Source organism: Gekko japonicus, unplaced genomic scaffold (assembly GCF_001447785.1).
Source record: "Gekko japonicus isolate JY-2015 unplaced genomic scaffold, Gekko_japonicus_V1.1 scaffold4696, whole genome shotgun sequence".
Classification (NCBI taxonomy): domain Eukaryota; kingdom Metazoa; phylum Chordata; class Lepidosauria; order Squamata; family Gekkonidae; genus Gekko; species Gekko japonicus.
Window position 1 is genome coordinate 8,685 of NW_015174992.1, and position 19,518 is coordinate 28,202.

General features: G+C 41.4%; 1 protein-coding gene across 1 annotated transcript in view; it reads right to left on the reverse strand.

Annotated features, from left to right (window-relative positions):
* Positions 1-990: 990 nt before the first annotated feature.
* LOC107122152 (leucine-rich repeats and immunoglobulin-like domains protein 2) overlaps positions 991-19,518 on the reverse strand; it is a 37,193-nt gene continuing 18,665 nt past the window's right edge. Inside the window, exons 2-6 of the mRNA XM_015425182.1 lie at positions 6,140-6,211; positions 3,861-3,935; positions 3,091-3,225; positions 1,892-2,035; positions 991-1,138 (exon numbers count right to left, since the gene is read on the reverse strand). Coding sequence (XP_015280668.1) covers positions 991-1,138; positions 1,892-2,035; positions 3,091-3,225; positions 3,861-3,935; positions 6,140-6,211 — 574 coding nt within the window. The remainder of the gene's footprint in view (positions 1,139-1,891; positions 2,036-3,090; positions 3,226-3,860; positions 3,936-6,139; positions 6,212-19,518) is intronic.

Below are 19,518 nucleotides of genomic sequence, written 5' to 3' on the forward strand. Positions count from 1 at the left end.
AGTTTTCTGGGGTCGGTGATCCTTCAACCTGGAGAGGGTGAGGTTTGATGAGGGGTGGGACCTCAGACAGGTACAATGCAATAGACTCCACCCTCCCAACCAACCATTCCCTCCTGAGGAACCATTGTTGCCAATGTCCAAGTGGGGCTTAGAGATCACTCAGCATTACAACTGATCTCCAGGAGGCAGGGAGCAGGAGAAGGAAAGCTGAAATCAGGGGCAGATAATGGCAGGTTGATGCTTGCCTGGGAAGGAGATAGAGTTGCCAACTCCAGGTTGGGAGTTTCCTGGAGATTTGAGGGGTGGAGCCTGCAGAGGGTGAGGTTTGAGGAGGGGTCAGACCTCAGACAGGTACAATGCCATCAATCCCACCCTCCCAACCACCCATTTCCTCCAGGGAAACCATTGCTGCCAATCTCCAGGTGAGGGGTGGAGATCACTCAGAATTATTACTGATCTCCAGGAGGGATGGTGGAAGGCAGCTGCACTCAGAGGGGCAGATAACGGTACATTGATGGTTAGCTGGGAAGGAGATGGGGTTGCCAACTCCAGTTTGGGACATTCCTGGGGATTTGAGGGGTGGAGCCTGGAGAGAGTGAGGTTTGAGGAGGGGTTGGACCTCAGACAGGTAAACTGCCATAGACTCCACCCCCCAAACCAGCCATTTCCTCCTGGGTAACAATTGTTCCCAATCTCCAGGTGAGGGATGGAGATCACTCAAAATTACAACTGCTCTTCAGGTAGCAGAGATCAGTTCCTCTGGAGAAAATGGTGGCCTCTATGTCATTATACCCTGCTGAGGTCACCACAGCAAATTGAAGCTGACTGTCCAAGGCCTTGGCACTCTCCCAGAGCCTCTTTCTAGAGCTCGTTGTATTTATTTCCACAACGAGCCTTATTCCTAGTACTTATCATACAACTCAATTTCATCTGTCTCTGAAGCACTGTACCACCCAGGATCTCTAATGAGGAGATCAAAACAATAAGTACTTACAGTTCTTCCATATTATCCAATCCAAATAAAGCACCATCCATCAGCCTACTAATCCCATTGCGATGCAGTTTTAATGACTTTAAGGAGTCCAAACCTTGGAAAGTAAGGCTCTCGATTACTTTAATCCGGTTCCTTTTGAGTTCCCTTAAAAAAAATACCAACACCATTTTAACACCAGTTGGTTTAACCAAGAGATTGATAATATTTCCTGTATGCTGCTTCTTCTAAGGGACCAATATTATTACAATTCTGACCTAATGTGAAGGGCATCATAATTAGTTATTCAACAACTGAACAAAGACAAGACAAGACTGACATCAAAGACCTTTACCCTACTGAAAGATTAACTTTTCAGAGATAGCACAATATAAATCTCTGATGAACATGTAATACCATATATTCAAGCTCAAATGATTCTATATTTTAGTGTGACCAGCCCTAACTGCTTTTTCATCATAAGAATCTTGTGAGGTGCAACTAGTACTGAAGACAGGGAAGTCTTGCCAAACTTTATATGTTCTTCCTAAGGGTTCTTGCACCGCTGTCTTCGGTAGAATGCTTAAACTACAAAAGTCATACTGGTGAAAATAATCAATATGGGGGTTTTCATTTGAATCTATTTATACCTTGGTTTAAAAGATTATTCAACTCAAACAATTTATCATAAGCCTGTTCATATGACATTTTTTTGAAGGGAATGCTCAGAATACCTCTACCTGAAGAGCAGCTCTGGGTATGTAAAACACTGCTCTCATTGTGTTTCTACACTACTAGTTGGCTCAATGAAAGCTCCCTTTCTTGGTCTGCTGATACAAATATTACATCAACCCTCATGCTGTCTGTAATCGATGTATTCAGCATCAAGGCTCATAATATTCATGGGGTATTGCCACTTACAAGAGTTGCACATGAGGCAGCCTGAAAGTCTTTGATGGAATCATGCTGATTCGGTTTCTGTTTAGTTTTACGATGATGAGTGAGCTGGATATATTATCAAAGCAGCTGGCTTCCAAAGTTGTTATCCTATTGTTGCTCAGATTCCTGTAACAGAAGGCTTTTTTTAAAAAAAATAATAATCTTCAAGTGCTAAATTTGTATTTGACAAATTACAAAAGAACTTAAAAGAAGCCAATTAAATTTGGTTTCACTGCTTTTTTCCTTGCCTCAAGGAAAGTTCAGTTTCAGAACACAGAACAGTTATCACAGGTTATTTCACTGATCCTCAGTAGCTGTGGAAAGGCCTGATCAGGCAATTAAAAAGAAATGCAAGTGAGTGCGTGCCCACAGTCTGCTAAATGGCCCTTAAGCAAGGATCCTGAACCTTTGCCTACTGACAGAAGTGAATGTTAGCAGTTTCAATGATATTCTAAAAAGCCTGAATGATTGCATAAGATGTCCTAAATCAGACCAATTCCTCAGGAGGAAAAAAAGAAAATTTCTAGTTCATACCACAGTACTGCGTAAGCTGTGCCAATGCCCTAATGTCTGCTTACAAGGTCTTGGTGATTGCCGTGGTACCCACTGACATTTTTCCTGGTGCACCCCAAATGTTTATAGAAAGGGGGTGGGGCCAGGTGGAGATGTTACCTAGCCAGGCTTCTGACTGGCCACTGCAGATCTGACGGACTGGGCAGATTTTTAACAAGTTGCAATTACAGCAGCTGCCGTTATGCCAATGAAGGTTATTGGAAATTGGACAGCAGCTGCCACCACAGCACAAAGAACCTGTGTGATTAAAGGTAAACAGTATGTATGCAAGAAAATATCTTAAACACTATGCTCATTTTTAAAGACAGAGCTTTATGCAAGAAAATATTTTAAACACTATGCTCATTTTTAAAAGACAAAGCTTCCTCATTGATTGACATTTTGTGGTTGACGCTGTCTCTCATAGCAGCCATTTTGTGACTGGCTCTATTACCTGCAGCAGCCATTTTGTGGTTGTACTCACCAGCCTGTGTCAAAGATACCCACAGGCTCAAAAAGATTGGGGACACCTACATTAGAATCAGAACACATTTATAACCATTTAACTAATATTCACATGCATTCTTAAGAATGGACTGCAGATGGAACGTGGAAACCCTCCTACTTACAGATACTTGAGCTGCATTCGTGGGAATGAAGAGGCTTTGATTTCAGATATTAAGTTAGAGCTCAAGTCCAGGTTCTCCAAGGAAACATAAAGCTGAAGCTGTTCAGGGATTATCTCTGAGACTCTATTATGTACTCTAAAAACAGAAGAGAAAGAACCATAAATGCTATCACTAATCACTGCTGAGATTCAGTTGCATGAGCTAACACTACATTTTCTTGTGCTACCATACAAAACATGTGTTATAGTTAATAATTTTCATCCCATCCATCATGGAGCTCAAGACAGATTACAGAGAATTCCTAGAAGGCACTGATCAGACCCAGATTCTACTTAGCTTCAGAAAGGTTGCCGTATAATGTGTCCTCTAAAATAACCTGTTTTAATTTCATGTTGATAGTAATTGCTCTAAAAACTAAGTTGAAAACTGAACCCCATTCTATGGTTGAGACTACTGAAAACTGTCCAGGGTTAGAATTATTTCATTTAGGAAATGCAGTTTCAGAATAGGCTTCCCCACTAACTATGTGGACTGTTGTCTTGATGGCATGACAGAAATCAATCATCAGAAGTTGATTTAAGGCAACACAACCCACTACTAACTGATATCTCTCTTGTGCTGCCAGAGGTATTTAATAATCCATATGAAGACTTGCATGTAGTTTTCAAATATTCATACTTCAGTTTCCTTTAGCAGCTTTCTCACAAGGAGACTTTCCCTATGTAATTTAACCTCTATGGAATTTTAAAAAATGCAAAATATTTACATACAGTGAGAGAAGTGTGATGTTAGATGTCAGTTCACCAAAAAAGGGAATGTCAGTTAGCTCGTTGTAATTCATCTTCCTGAAAAATAGATTTCTCAGTTAGCTTGTTGTAATTTATCTTCCTGAAAAATAGGTTTCTTTACTAGCACTATGAAAACATAAAAAGTCAATGAGACATATAGAACATTTCAATTGTATTTAATGAATATTTCAGCTTAGTAAATGACACCTGCCAGAAGCAAAGCTGGCATATTCCTCAAAAGCTAACAGAAGTCTGAACAGTCACAAAATTCTAAAGAAACAGGTAACAGAAATAAACAATACCAGTTATTTTAATGATCTCTACCTAGATGAGAAATTCAACTAGCAAGAGATGACTGAGACAAGGAACAGTAAAGATAAGATGCTCATATAAAAAACTTGAGGATGAAGCTAAAATATTAGTATTTGAATTTATTGCCTTTCACGATGATAATTCCAGATGGATAGCTGTATCAGTCTACATTAGCAAAATAAAACAGTTGTGTGGAACCCTGAAGACTAATAATGTTTATTCCAGCATAAGCTTTTGTGAGTCAGAACTCACAATGCATCTGATGAAGAGAGAAAACTTATGCTGAAATAACTTATGATCATCTTCAGGGAGCCACTGAACTCCTACTTTATTTTTCACTTAGATGACAAATGATCTACATGGTGAGCACATGATCTCCCACACTGGATTTCTCCTGTTTTACATAAAGACATTTGGGAATCTTCATCTATAAACTTTTTACCCCTGATGCTTAAAGTCTGAATTAACCAAGAATCATTTCCAAAACCATCTAAACACTGCTACTGCTCCAGCCCTATAACTGGAAATTAAGCAAAAAAAGTACAAAGTCTCAGCTACAACTGGTAGGGTATCATAGTACTGGATCATAACTGTTTATACACACACACAGAGTGACACTTTAACTCAGGGGTCAGCAACCTTTTATAATTAAAGAGCCAAACTACAGCAAAACTCAAAGCAAGATATCAACAAAAAACCAGTACAAGAAACCCAATTCCCTCCTAACCAATGTTTTAATTGCTGTTTTTATGTTTTTTAAACTTTATTTTTAATTCTTTTAATGATGCATGTTTGGGGGGGGGTGATTAAGAATTTTAAAATGTGGTTTTATTATGTATCGTCAGGGCAGAAAGGTGGAATACATATTTTGTAAAAAATAAATAAATAAAAATAAATGTGGCTTACTGAAACTATACAACATGATCACTGATCTGTTAATAGTCCATTAAGGTTCTGTAGCCTAAACCCTGAGATCTCCATAAGTAATATAAGAACATTCTGCAATACTTTAGTGCACTGGTATAAATCTGCCCTTGGAAATGATAGAAGAGATCAGTGGCCAGTAATCTCCTTTCTTAAAGCATCTCTAAGAAGCCCTTCAGTTCCATAAAAATCTTTGTCAGCCATTTCCTTCACATACTGGTTAATCCAGCATCTCACCTACCCCACTACTATACCTCAGAGCAGTGCTATTCAGTGGCTTGAGAACCACATGTGGCTCTTTGACATGCCACCTGTGACTCTTCTGAGCACCATTCACCAATGCTGTCCCCTGCTCCCATGTTGCTGAAACGTAGACAAGGCCCTTGCGTCGTGGGGATCTTCAAAGAGATGCCACCAGAGGACAAGACAAGCTGTGAGCGTCCCTGAGGTGCACGCCTCATGCTAGGGAGGGAAGTAAATGCAGCTCTTTTGGTTGATGATAATTCTGAATGTGGCCCTCTGCCAGTCATGGAGCGAGTACCACTGCCTTAGAGATTTCATTTTTTTAATTAAGAGTCATATATGGTTCCATATTAAGCCACATTTGCCTCTAGAGACACATGCTGCAGACCCCTGCTTTAACTGATGATGTTATTCACAATGTCCACCCGGATATAAACTATACATAATTATTACAAGACTACAGCCAAAGATTTTGCTGGTTATTTCCTGTCAATATATGAACTACATTCCTTCATCACTGCAGCGCCTGACCACACACATTGTTTCCCTGGTCAGTCCATTTACATGTTTTTCTTTTTATCTCAGAAGCCTTCCTCTGGACCATCATATCCTCTGCCAACTTACAGTCCTCTTTCCAAGGCTCCTTTTTTGAATTAATTTCCAAGCACATCTAATACTTTTGTGACATTAGGGCAGCTCAGCTAATCACTGTCTGATGTTACATTACTGTCACCACAAAATCCCTTGGCACATAACAAGACAGAGAGCTCAGAATAACTTACACTTCTTGTAGTCCTTGAGCTGAAGAACCAATGCTCCAGTTGGAGGATAACAAATGATTATGACTCAAGTCTCTGCAGCATAAACAGAAAATGACAAGTTATTTTGAAGGTCTAACTAGTTCAATATGTTTAAAATTTGACTAATACGCCCCCACTGAAAGCAGCTACGTGTAAACTAGCAACATATAACATTGCAGAGAGCCTGTTCCGGCTTGCGATTGACTTCTGAATCAGATACAATTTTGAATCAATACAATATTGTTCCACATCACCTCACCCTTATTCTGTACTTACTACAGATTTACTATAAGCATGCATTAAAAGGTTGGGGAAAAGGCACTGACATAAGGATGTTCCAGAAGCTATTCCCTGGGGGGAGGTTGGTTCTTTTAAAACCATTTTTACCCCTGTATTATATATATATAAGCTGATTTGGAGTTGACTTTTCCCTCATGCATAATGTTTCTGTCGGACTTCTTTATCCCACCCATTTTTCAAACACTGGCGTGTCATCATTGTCAAAGCACTCCCCCTCCCACCCTGAACATTAATAATTTTAGTTTTTATTTAAAAAGCAAAACAGTCCTAAAATATCAATATATCACTGTAGTGTTGCAATGATAGTTTAAGCAGGTTCTCTGAATTCCCAGCTTCCTTTAAAAAAAAAAAAAGTCTCTAGGTGCTTTCTTTGTGGAGATTTGCCTTGGATCTCAGTGATGGAACGAAGTAGAGATTTACTTTTTAAAAAATGAAAGCTGGGAATTCAGACAATCTAGGGCCTTTTTAAAAATGGGGGGGTTGCTATGACATCACTGATGATGACAGCACCTTCCCTTGAAAATCCTTATTATTGAAGGCATGTGCAGAAGAAAACAAACTTGACCCCACAACAGTGAAAATGCACAGGGAGGGCAGGCACGTGGAAGAATCGTGCCCAAACAGATTCCAATGAACGTTGATCAACTGCCAAGAAAACCAGGAGTAAGTTGAGCATGGGGGGAGGGGGGGGAGGTCAGAGACTGAGAAGTACCTGGAAGCTTCAGAAACACCAGCTTATGTGTTATGAAAGGGACACTGAAGCAGGAAGGTACTAACGATGCAAACAGCCAGGGGCATCAAAAACGGAGAATGAAGGCTCATCATTATCTTAAGGACAGAGGGGGGGAAATGATTTTTTTAAAAGTATCAGCTGGCAAAACTTTTCAAAACTATTTTTAAAATCAGATATCGATGGGAATGCTTTTGGTGGAAAAGGAAATAATTTGCTGAACCACTCAAGTTCTGAAGAAATCTAAATTGAACCTCAGCTGTTTTTAAAACGTACAGAAAGCAGATGACTTGGAGGGAGCTAGTCATTAATACAGTAAGAAAATATGTTCAATCTATTCACGTGTGCTTAGGCAAAGCTTCACTAAAGATGGTGGTTGCGCTGAAGGCATCATGACAAAGGAGGGTGGTGGAGGAGGGATTCAAAGGAAGTGAAAGGTGACACAGCAGTTCCAGGCTTAACAGGAAGAAAGACAGAAAGGATTACAGATGTGAAGGCAAGGGGAAACTGGGGGCAAAACTTTTTTCCCATTCTGCCCCCCCCCAAGGATTTTCTCAGTTTTTGGGATTAAAAATGGAAACATCGGGACAGCAATGAAAAACCTCTTATGAAATATTTTATCTATTAGAATTAATGAAATGTTTCTTAAGACTGCAAAACATTTCACTCATTCCAAATGTACAGCATGAAAAGAGCTGAGGTCTTTCTCACCTTTTCCAACAGAAGAAAAGATTAGGAAATGTGGGTGAGAACTGAAAAATCTCTTATACTCTAGACATATACAGTATTTTTAAGATTTATGTAAATAATTTTGGCAACAATTAATATGGTATAATGAGTTTAATGATAATGCACAGTTCAATTTAATTAAGTTAAGCTAATATTCAAACATTTACTATTTTTAAACTAATATTATTTATAGTCTATCAGTCTCTCTGAGACTCAAGGGGGATTACACAGAATAAGTCAATATAATCAAATAGGGTAAGATAACCAATAGAAAATGAAATAGATTTGATTTATAGAAATCCGGAAATTAAACAGAGGTGAAGCACATCATAATATGAAACTATAATCGAAAGCAAAAAATTACATAGTAGGAATCTCCTTACAAGAACAGATCGCACAAACTATACACGGTGATATAGTCTACAGTCCCTAACCCTTTAACCCCGAACTTCAATCTGAACCATATAGTTATATTACAGCCCTGTTTCCTGTGCCCTCTTTAATAATTCAGCTTTGCAGAGATTGCAGAAAACTAGGAGGGTGGGAGTCTTCAGGCAGATCATTCCATAGGGTGGGGGCCACAAAAAAGAATGCACATGTGCAGGCTGTTGTTGATTTTGCAGTTGTTCGATTTGCAGAGTGGCCCTGCTCAGATGTGTGAATGTGTCATGGTGGAGCACAGATGGAGAGGTGGCTTCGTAGATATGAAGGACCAAGGCCATGAAGGGCTTTGTATGTGATAGCCAGTACCTTAAACTGAGCCTGGTAACTGTTGTAAGAAAAATGTGTGTGGCTGCACGTGTCTGTGAAAGCGTGTTTACCACCCACACTCTCCCCTCAGTTCGTGTGTCTCCTGAGTGATGCCTCCTTACCAAAGGCGAAAGGTGCAAGTTTGGAAACCACTAAGCGCTGACACAGAAAGGTCTCTTCTTAAAATAGAACTTATCTTTATTATAGAAAAACACTTGAATCCTATTTCCTAAACATTGATAGTAAATGCATAGAAGAATAAACATGCAAACAAAGTTTCCCCCCACCCAAGGCATGCAGAGAGAACGAGAGGCCTCTCGGACTGACTCCTACCAAGAGTCAGCGAGAGTCTGTTGGATCTGACCAGTATTTATACCAAAGATCAAAGGGGTCCCTCAATAATCAAATTACAGTTGTAAATTAACATTTAGAAGTTGAAATTGTCTTGCAGGAAATTTGCATCCTTTCCTTGGTCTTACACAACAAAAGTGTACACATTTTACAGGATCAATACAGTGTCATTGTTTTCTTCCAGGTGTTCCCCAATCATGGGAAATAAACTGTCCTTTGATGTTTGCTGAGATGGGGTGTGTGAACTCCTGTACCTCAGGAAGTTAGACTGTCTTTTGGATTGAAGTCTGCCAGCTGCCCAAATGGCCACAGATTTTATTGCCTAGGAAATTGGGGGTATTGGCAAATCTCACATCTGTGGAGATTTCCTGGGAATTTCCTGGGAATGGAATGTGTTACATCTTCAGTGAAAAAAGGACTAGCCTGTTTGCTAGCAAGGGCAGAGACAGATATATATGGATTTCATAAACTATTTGGTTCATTTTAAACCCAAACCTTCTATATTTCTAAAATTTCTTACCACAGTAACTAATGGACAACCAATGATGTGACTGCAGGATGGGAGTAATATCCATGCTCTGTCTGGCTCCTGATAATAACTGAGCTGCAGCATTCTGCCCCAGCTAGAGTCTCCAAAGTGACTTTGAGGGGACACCTATGTAGAGTATATTAACCGTAGTTTAGTCTCAATATTATCGCTATTTGAATGGTACTAGTCTTACCTATTATGAATAGGGACAGGGGTCATTTTGTAGAAAAAGAGCTGCAGGAGCTCATTAGCATACCTAATACGCTATTAGCATAATAGCTCATTACCATATGCCATGCCCCCTGATATCACCGGAAGTGATGTCAGAAGGGGAAACAAAAAGGGGGGGAGGCATCTTCAAAAGCCTCCCCTTCCCCAGCCGGCCTGCCAAGGCGGACTGGGGAGGGTAAGTGAAGAGAGAAGCGATTTAAAGTTTAAACTCCTTCTCTCTTTGCTTCCACCCTCCCCAGCCCTTTTTGGCAGGCCGGCTGGGGAAGGGGAGGCTTTTGAATATGCCCCCCATTTTGCTTTCCCAGCCGGCGTGACTCTAGAGAGAAGGAGCTTGGGGGCAAGGGCAGGGGTTGCTGCCACCGCTATTTGTGCCTGCTCCTGGGCTCCTAGAGTGGCACTCTGGCCCCAAACAACCCCTGATTAGGGGTGTGCAATTTTTTAAAGAATTGGTATTTTTCACTTTGGGTCTATTGGACTCTAAAAAATTTCGGTATTTCCAAGAAATCCTGGATGCCAATACTGGTGCAATATTCAGATTTGGGATTTTTCTTTAATTTTTTCAGGTCCAATCGACCCGAGAAGAAAAATGCTGTATTTTTAAAGTCAGCCCGATCCTGGGGCTGGCTTTGCTTCTCCTGCAGCCTGGTTTAAATCGCACTGCAGAAGGAGCCAGACCCAGGATCTGCATGCCGCGGGGAGATCTCTCCCTGAAGCACACAGATCTTGGTTGGGATGGCTTCTCCTGCAGCCTGGTTTAAACCGAGCTGCATTAGAAGCCAGCCCCAAACTAAGCCAGCAAGAACAGTCTGCTTCCTCTGGCATAGCCAATCCTGATCCTTGGGCTGTCTTCTGTAGTCCATTTAAACTTTAAAGGGACTGCAGTAGAAGCCCAATATACAGTTGAATGGCAGGCCCTGACCTGGATAGCCCAGACAAGCTCGATCTTGTCAGATCTCGGAAGCTAAGCAAGGTCGACTGTGGTTAGTACTGGGATGGGAGACTTCCATGGAATACCAAGTCAGGAGAACAGAGGCAGCCTTTATTCAGCCACCTCTCTGAATATCCTCCAGGCCCCCAGTCAACATGACTTCCAGGTGCAGACACATGCACAGACACAAACACAATATCAAAAAATACAACCCCCCCAAAAAAGTTGAGAGCATATTGCTCCCGCCTCTCCTCTGTTTCCAGATCTACCAGTAATGTCTGAATATATCGGGATTTTGGGGGGTATTTCCCCCCCCCCCCAGTTTTCCTGAGAAAATACAAATACAGTATTTTTCAGGTAAATTTTCAGTTTGGGTAGATCCAAACACACACCCCTACTTATTATTCTTTCAAAGAATTTCTATCTAAATAGAATATTCTTGTGTTTACTACAGAATCTGTTTCTTACCTTCAACTTTTATATTCTCCTAACTTTCATATGTTAAAAATTATAGACACACATCTAATGGTAGCATAGGGTATAGCAGCTTGCAACTCTTTCTTAAGTATTGGGAGCACTTGCAGTTTTACTTAGACGATGAAGATATTTATACTTTTAAGTTCCATAAATATGCCAAATAGTACAATTTTATATACAAGCTAAGTTATAAATTTTAGCTTGTTCAGTTAAAGTCATTTACATTTGATAGGAAAGAAGACATTGACAGACCCACCGTCCATAAATCTTTCTAATCCCCTTTTAAAGCTGTCTATGCCTATGATCTCTGGAAGGTATGTCCTGTCTGTGGTTGATCAGGCCCCTTTATCATATTCTTGAAGCTGAGATTCTTTGTACCAATGTACCACTGAACTTCATTTGCCACATTTTGCCCACTCAACCAGCAGCACATTTCATCTCACTTTTTTTAAACTGAGATTCAAAGTGTTTTACAATAAATGAAATGCTTGGTCTGTAAAGAACCCTCAAAGTCCAAACAGTTTTCTAACAATGACAATTACTAGCATTCACCAAAATCCAGATATTGTGCAAGATCAGTCATGTGATAATGGACTGGATCTAACCAAGCATGACTGCAAGAGGTCTCACGTGCCTAGATCTTTCCCTGCCCTGACCCAGTTTCCTCAATGACCCTGAAATTTCCATAAAGCTGAGGCTGGGGATCACAGGAGATATGTGGTCAAAACGCAACGAACCCAGGGGGCGGCTGTGAGAAGGTAATGAAGCTGCCCTTATTTTTCTCTTCAACCAGAGGAGCTTCCACTGGCATGAGACATCTCCGGTGTAAAACCAAGGTAGTAAGGCATTTCATACAGGTTCCCCTCCTAACTTTTTCCCACAGGCCACATGGATTTACATACAGATCTCATGCCCTTCAGCAGCAGCTTTTCGAGAGGGGGTGGGAGGGTTAGTGAGCTGATGCTGGAAAGTGATGGAAATCTTTGTTGGCAACCATGTTAATTGGCACCCCACTTGATCCAACCCATTGTTCTCTGGAAGAAAACCATTTGGAGCAGAACAGACTTCCAACTTTGTCCCCAGATCAGCTCCTTGGGAGGAAAATGATGGTGAACCTAAACAGCATGATAAAAAGTAGAGACATCACCCTGCCAACAAAAGTCCGCATGGTCAAAGCAATGGTATTCCCAGTAGTCATGTATGGCTGCGAGAGTTGGACTATAAGGAAGGCCGAGCACAAAAGAATAGATTATTTTGAACTATGGTGCTGGAGAAGACTCTTGAGAGTCCCTTGGACTGCAAGAAGATCAAATCTGTCAATCCTAAAAGTAATCAACCCTGACTGTTCCCTGGAAGGCCAGATAATGAAACTGAAGCTCAAATACTTTGGCCACCAAATGAGAAGGGAGCACTCACTGGAGAAGACCCTGATGCTGGGAAAGATTGAAGGTCAAAGAAGACGGGGACGGCAAAGGATGAGATGGTTAGACAGTGTCATAGATGCAACGAACATGAAATTGAGCCAACTTCAGAGGACGGCGGAAGACAGGAAGGCCTGGCGTGATCTGGTCCATGGGGTCGCGAAGAGTCGGACTCGACTGTGCGACTGAACAACAACAACAACAGCAGCTAGATTTTGTATGTTTTTTATTCTGGAAAGGGGAGCATGTTGCTTTTGATTGCTGCAAGCACCCTGGTTTAATAAATTGGGGCTTCTAGAACAATCACTAGTATATCACGCTCAAAACAAACTTTTCCCCCCTTGTTAATGTATTTGGCTGTCCTCCAGAAGGGAGATGAAACACATGATACTTGTACTGACAGCTCAAGCACAGTATGAGAGAGTAGGGCTGGCACCTAGAGCAAGTTTATGAAACAGCCCAGATAGCAGAGATGGCAAGCAGTTTATCTTGTCACAGAGAACAAACTGTTGATTGATGCTTGCATGTTTGAACAATGTCTTCATTAAAACAGAAAATTCTGCCTCAGCTAGCTGAAGTCATACCTATCTATCAGTCAGGTATTAGCCACTTTCCCAGGTTGCTTTCAGTTTTGTTCCAGCTCTTAGAATTTAGCTGATGTCTGCAACAGCTGCTTGCATTTTCTGGCACCTTTCTTATAAACAATATATTTATTCTTTGCTAAAATTGAGGTGCCACACCAACAGCAGTTTTTCATTCAAGATGGGAGGCAGGCATATCAAACCCAAAGTATCATCTTTATAAGACCATGAGTTCCCTCAGTAAGGTGGGGGGGGGGGAGCAAATGAGAACACTTCCTCTTCTCCTATTTTAGAAATAATATCACAAAACTATTGTCTGACAGAATTCATCGCTGCCCCCCTCCCCAGCTTCTCATTTTCCTATAGGAAGAGGCATCTATTTCTTAAGAACCACAAATCTAGATACAGAGCCTTGATAATTCCATTAGGCCGGGCTGTTGCTGTATACTTCTGTATCTTTATATTCCCTGGGCCATTTCTGCTTTCACTCAACCCTCCTTAGGTTCCAATTCTTTACATGTTTCCTCAGATGAACCATGATAGAGCTGATGAATTTTGTTGAGTTTTTCCTGACATCTTGCAGAAACAATTTTGAGATGCTGTGTCATTTAATTTCCCCCCCAGTATGTATGTGAATTTTAAACTTATTAAATAAAAAGTTTTTTAAGTATCATCTTTTTTAAAAATCTGATTTGAATAGTCTAAGCACTTCGTGTTCAATTTGACATATATAAAGCCAGTACTACAAACCTTTAATAAAGGAAATAGGATTGTAATCTACTACACTATTTGTTGTACATACTATCTTCCTACTACTACAATGTCCTCCACTTTTGTAATCTATTATCTCTGCTGTTTATAGCATGCTACATCTTATACTTTTTTGGTAATGCAATAGCTAAGTATATGCCTAATTAATCCAGAAAGAAAGCAGCTGCTTGCAACCTCTTTTGATTTTAAATTCTGAATGCATTTCCATATTTTTTAAAAATATATATATATACATCCAGCCATTCCACTTTCAAAGTGTTCTCAGGACAGTTTACAAACAGTTTTTTAATCAAACCACCAAGATAACAGAAAGGCCATACAAATCCAACAGTAGCACATTTTTTAAAAAAATTACTACTAAAAGCTCTTGTGAACTATACAGCTTGTACCTGGGCCTAGAACACTATAATTGTGATAACAGTCAAGTGTTCTAGAATGAGAGTTCTACAGCTGGGTCACTACGCCCACCAAGGCTACCAAACTTATCTTTAGAAGATAACAATACTTGGCAGAGGCCTCAGAGAAAAGATGTTAATTCTTGGGCAAATCTATGTGTGAGGAGATCTTCAGACTATTTGGGGCTTTATATGTCTAACAAAGGACCTTGAACTCTGTCCAGAAAAAAACCTGGAAGTAAATGAAGATCTTTCAATAATGGGATGATATGATCACTACAGCACCAGCAACCCTTGGTGAACAATCTGGCCACCATAGTTTTAATCAGATGAAGTTCTCAAACACTTTCAAGGGCCACATCTCATATAATGCATTGCAACAATTACAAAGATGTTACCAAAGCATGGATAAGTGTTACCAGGGAAGTTCTAAATGCTAACAATACCTTTTCAGTTACAACTGCTTCAACAAAAATACAAAGTTGAACCTGAAATTACTGGAGAAGGATGGAAATGGTGAGTCTATGGTAAATGGTGCTTAAACACTGTATAGAATGCAAGGGGGACTATTATATTTATTAAAATCTTCACAATGGGTAGGCAGAGAAAGCTGTGAAAGAAAAAAAGAAATTCAACAAACACCACAGAATGTCTTCTTTCCTAAGGAGAATGCTGATTCTCTGTTACACATAGCTTTTACTATATAGAAAACAAACCATAGAGGAAGGAACCCAAAATTTGTTATTGTTTAATGGGAATTTGACCATACCTGACACACAAAGATTAACATAGAATGTTTTAATATTCTGACTATGCTTGGACATAGTCTAACTGTTCCAGGTAAGTCAAGATGGGTAGCTGTGTTACGTCTGTCTGTGGCAGGGGATGAGCTTTCATGAAGCTACCTGAAGAAGCAGTGACTCACACAAGCTCATACCCTACCACAGATTTTGTTAGTCTTTACACTGCTACTGGGCTCTTGTTCTTTTTTACTGCTCCAGGTAAGCTTCTCTCTTCCAGAAGAAACTTTGATCAAATTCCCTTTTAAGGTTCTAGTATAGGGTTATATATGGAGCTGCGGTGGCTCAAGTGGTTAGGATGCTGAACTGCAGGCTGTGGAAGGTCAGTAGTTCAGCAGCTCGAGACCCGAGTGAGGCATGATGGAGTGAGCTCCCGTCTCTAGTTCCAGCTCCTGCCAACCTAGCAGTTCGAAAGCAAGAAATTGCAAGTAGATAAATAGGTACCACTTTGGTGGGAAGGTAACAGCATTCCGTGCGCCTCAACATTTAGTCATGCTGGCCACATGACCACGGAAACGTCTTTGGACAGCGCTGGCTCTTCGGCTTTGAAACGGAGATGAGCACCGCAACCCTAGAGTCGGATTCGACTGGCTTTCGAGCAAGGGAACCTTTACCTTTATAGGGTTATATTAGCAGTCCTGTTAAGAACTTCTGTGTTCACTCTTTGGTTTTCAGATATCTCATCCCAATGTGTTTAGAATATTAATGAAAGAACCATACACCAGTTGCAGTAGAGGAAGATGAAATAATCTTGCTACAGTTAAAAAGCAAGCATCCACATATGCTTGCCTACAGGGATTCTGCTGTAATAGCCAATGAATTATTTAAAAGGCCAGGATCATATAGTCAGAGGTGCTGTTTATGTAGTCTCTTCAGGGCCATGAGGCTTTAAATAATTCACTGCAGATATGAAGAATCATAGCATGTTTATGAACAAGATGTTAGTCTTGAAACTGTCAAACTCAGTCTCAAGTTTGCCATGATTTGGGGCCTGTAGTAGGAGGGAAATTCCTGAGGGGTGTGTGTGAGTGGCTGAGTGTGTGAACTGCTCTGTCATAGGCCAACATAACTCTTCCCAAGATACCTCCCTTGTACAGGGACGACCTTGGAGCCAAACTGTGCCTGCTGCGCTAGCATAGATAAAGAAACCATATATTCACAGGCGGGGGTGTAGAGAGCGTGAAAGCTAGGTGGGACACTTGTGAAGTGTGACTGGATGTAACTGAAGGGGCAGTTTCGTTTGAACTGTCTGTATCTTTGGATTCTCCCGCCAGAATCCCAGTTCTGACACAGTACTGCTCTGGCCTGGAACATCTTTATTTCTCAATAAACAAATCACTGCCAAAGAGAGTGTTGTTGAGAGTAACTTTGTCGAGGGGTCTGACAGAAACTTAGGGCCAGCTCCATGAGAAACTGGGAGACTGGCTCTCCTGTCTTTTAGAAAAGTTATACAAGACAATGAATCTTCCAGTTTGCCCCTAAAAGCAGACAACTGTGCATTATATTGTTTCCCTGCCTGGCAAAGAAAGAATGAAGCAAGAAACCTCCACTAATCTTCGAATATTAGGTTAGCACATTTGGAGCAACAGTTGAACGCTAGTTGCTCCATTAAAATATTTCTGCAGAGAGGCAATATGCTGCCACATTGTGCCTTTAAAAGCAGCAAACAGAGGTTCTATTTCTGTACTATCTCCATGTTTAAAATGTCACTGAGCCACCCTTTCTGTTTTATATACCAAACAAAGAGCACAGAAGACTAGGGACATATTCACATGAGAACATCTCCTTGAAACAATTAAGCAAGAAAGAACTGCCAGTGTTAATTATTAACTAGTAGTTATTAGTAACTAGTAATATGAGGACTAGCAAGATCTCAGCCTCGCCCTCCTCCTTGGCTGCGTTCTCATCTATGGGGCCGGTCCTCGTCTGCACGCAGCCCACCCTACCACCTGCAGCTGTCCACAGGCGACGGCGACAGGTGCAGCGGCAGCATGGTCGGCCTCAGCCTCCTTACCTTGAGGTCGCCAGATCATTGGGCCTGTCCGTCGCCCCGCAGCACATTGAGGGTGAGAGGCTGGGTGCCACTTCCATGGGCTTGCTGCCCGGCCAGCTCCCTGCACCGTGGCATGGCCGACGACCACCACCACGGCAGCGCTATGTTTGGCCTTGGCCTCCGAAGCCTCCACCCACCAGAGCGTCAGAGGACAGCCCTCGCCAGAGGCACCCACGTGAAACTCTCTGTGCCTGGGGAAGCAGCAGTGGGTGAAAGTCGACCCTCCCACATCAGTCTGCCTCGTCTCCGGAAGGCTTGATTTTCAGACTTGTCTCCCTGTGACACTGAAGGGTCTCTGTGGCCAGACGGCTGTCTCCCTCCCTGGCTGTTTTCCCTCACTAAAAGCGCAAGCCTGAATTGGCTAATGCTGATGGCTTTCCATTGCTATGGGAGCTGTTTGTGGCCGGGAACTGAGAGGATCCACCCCGTTTGCCGGCTCCCTCCAGACTGAGCCCAAGACGCTGGCTGCCAGCTCTGTGGGCGGGACTGAGGCAGGGGATTGGCACTCCTCCTGAGTGACAGATAAGGGACTCAATTGATTTGGGAGCATGTGGAATGTTCAGGGAAGAGTCAGACCAAAACAGAATTATATATAAGGAATGATTCTCTGTATTGTTTACCTTGCCTTTAGACAGTTTGCTGTTTGCACTGCTCTCTAATTCAATAATCCTGTTCCTAATACATTGTTCATTGGTTGTTTTATGATGGCACTATTACATCACTATTGCCTCCTGGCTGCATTGAATTTTTCTGACCAAGTGAGAAAGGTACACAATTGAACCATTACTATAGGAAAGTGTATCTAACCATGGTAGCAAACTATCAAGAATGAGGCCTCTGATTAGTAACTTTGTCTTTGGTCAAAGACAATCATCATAAAAAAAAATTCATCTTGGTCAATTTATAAGAAATTATTATTGCATTGTAATATCAGGAGCCATTCCATAATATCATTTGTTTGACTACTGAGGAAGGCCAATGGGCCGAAACCTGTATGGTCATGGTCAATAATGGTCATTTTTGGTTGTCGCTGTACAATTTGATTCTTCATTGAAGCTATCACCAGAGCCAACATCTGTTTTTTAATTCACTTTGTAATATATATGCATATTTTGTATATCTTAATATTTAATGTTTTTAACTTGACTAACAGAATTATTGGGCCTATACATTTAGATCTTCTTAACCGTTTTGGTTCTTATTTGTTTCATGATGTCTGACTGCACTGTTTTATACCCCACAATCCACCTTGAATCTCAGCAGGAAAGGCAGACTGAAGGATGAGCAAGTGAACAAGCCCAGAATGGCACAACTTATGTTATTATTGAGTTCTGTGATTGAACTGCTTGAGTGTATACAAGGACAAAGCAGGCATCTAGATTTGTTGCAGGGTCTGATTGCTGTTTCTCTCTATTAGGTGGTCCATTGTTACAGAAAAGAATACTAAAACATGTTATTAACAAAACAGGAAAGTAAGTTAACTCAGAAAGATAGGGTTAGGCAGAACCTACACCTAGCTGCTCTCCCTTCTGAGGCAGGAAAAGAACTGAGCCTAGGGTGACTCCCACTACAGGAAACAGGAAGCAATTGAAATTAGTCCTGCCTCCCTAAGTGATGGATGGGAATCACCCAGAAGATGTCCTCCACCTCAGAGGGAGAAACAACATTTCTTCGCCACCATCGCAACCACACAGTGAAGACCTGGGGGACTCCTCTGGGTGCTCAGGGGCCTATTGGCTTTTGGCCTGCATGAAGCACTGGGCTGCTTTGAAACCTGCTATAAGAATTTTGCTGTGGATAAAATCTCTCACATACATTCCAACTTGAACTCTACATTAGCAGTGACAGGATTGGATGATCCAAGATGCTGATTTGTTCAGCTGTGTGGGGTATCTTTCAATCTGTGCCGTATGAGGACGTGGACAGGATTCATGGACATTTAGGATCTACCACATGCTTTTATGACCCTTCCTGGCTGCTTAAATCTGCTTGGAGGTGCAGCAGCAGACTGGGCCCAAGGGACAGTAAATGCCTCCCTGAGACAGTGGGTGTTCATCCCTGCCTTGAAGTGGGCAATGGTGCATCCACACCGAAAAAAACCTACTCTGGACTCAGGAGAGATGAATATCTACTGTCCAGTTTCAAATGTACCATTCTTGAGCAAAACGATTAGGAAAGCAGTGGCCAGGCATCAGGGATTCCTTAATGAAACAGACTGTTGGGATTCACTCTAGTTTCAGGCCTAGTTATGGACTGAAACAACCTTGATTGCCCTGATGGATGACTTGTCCTGGTCAATGGACAAGGGAAAAGTG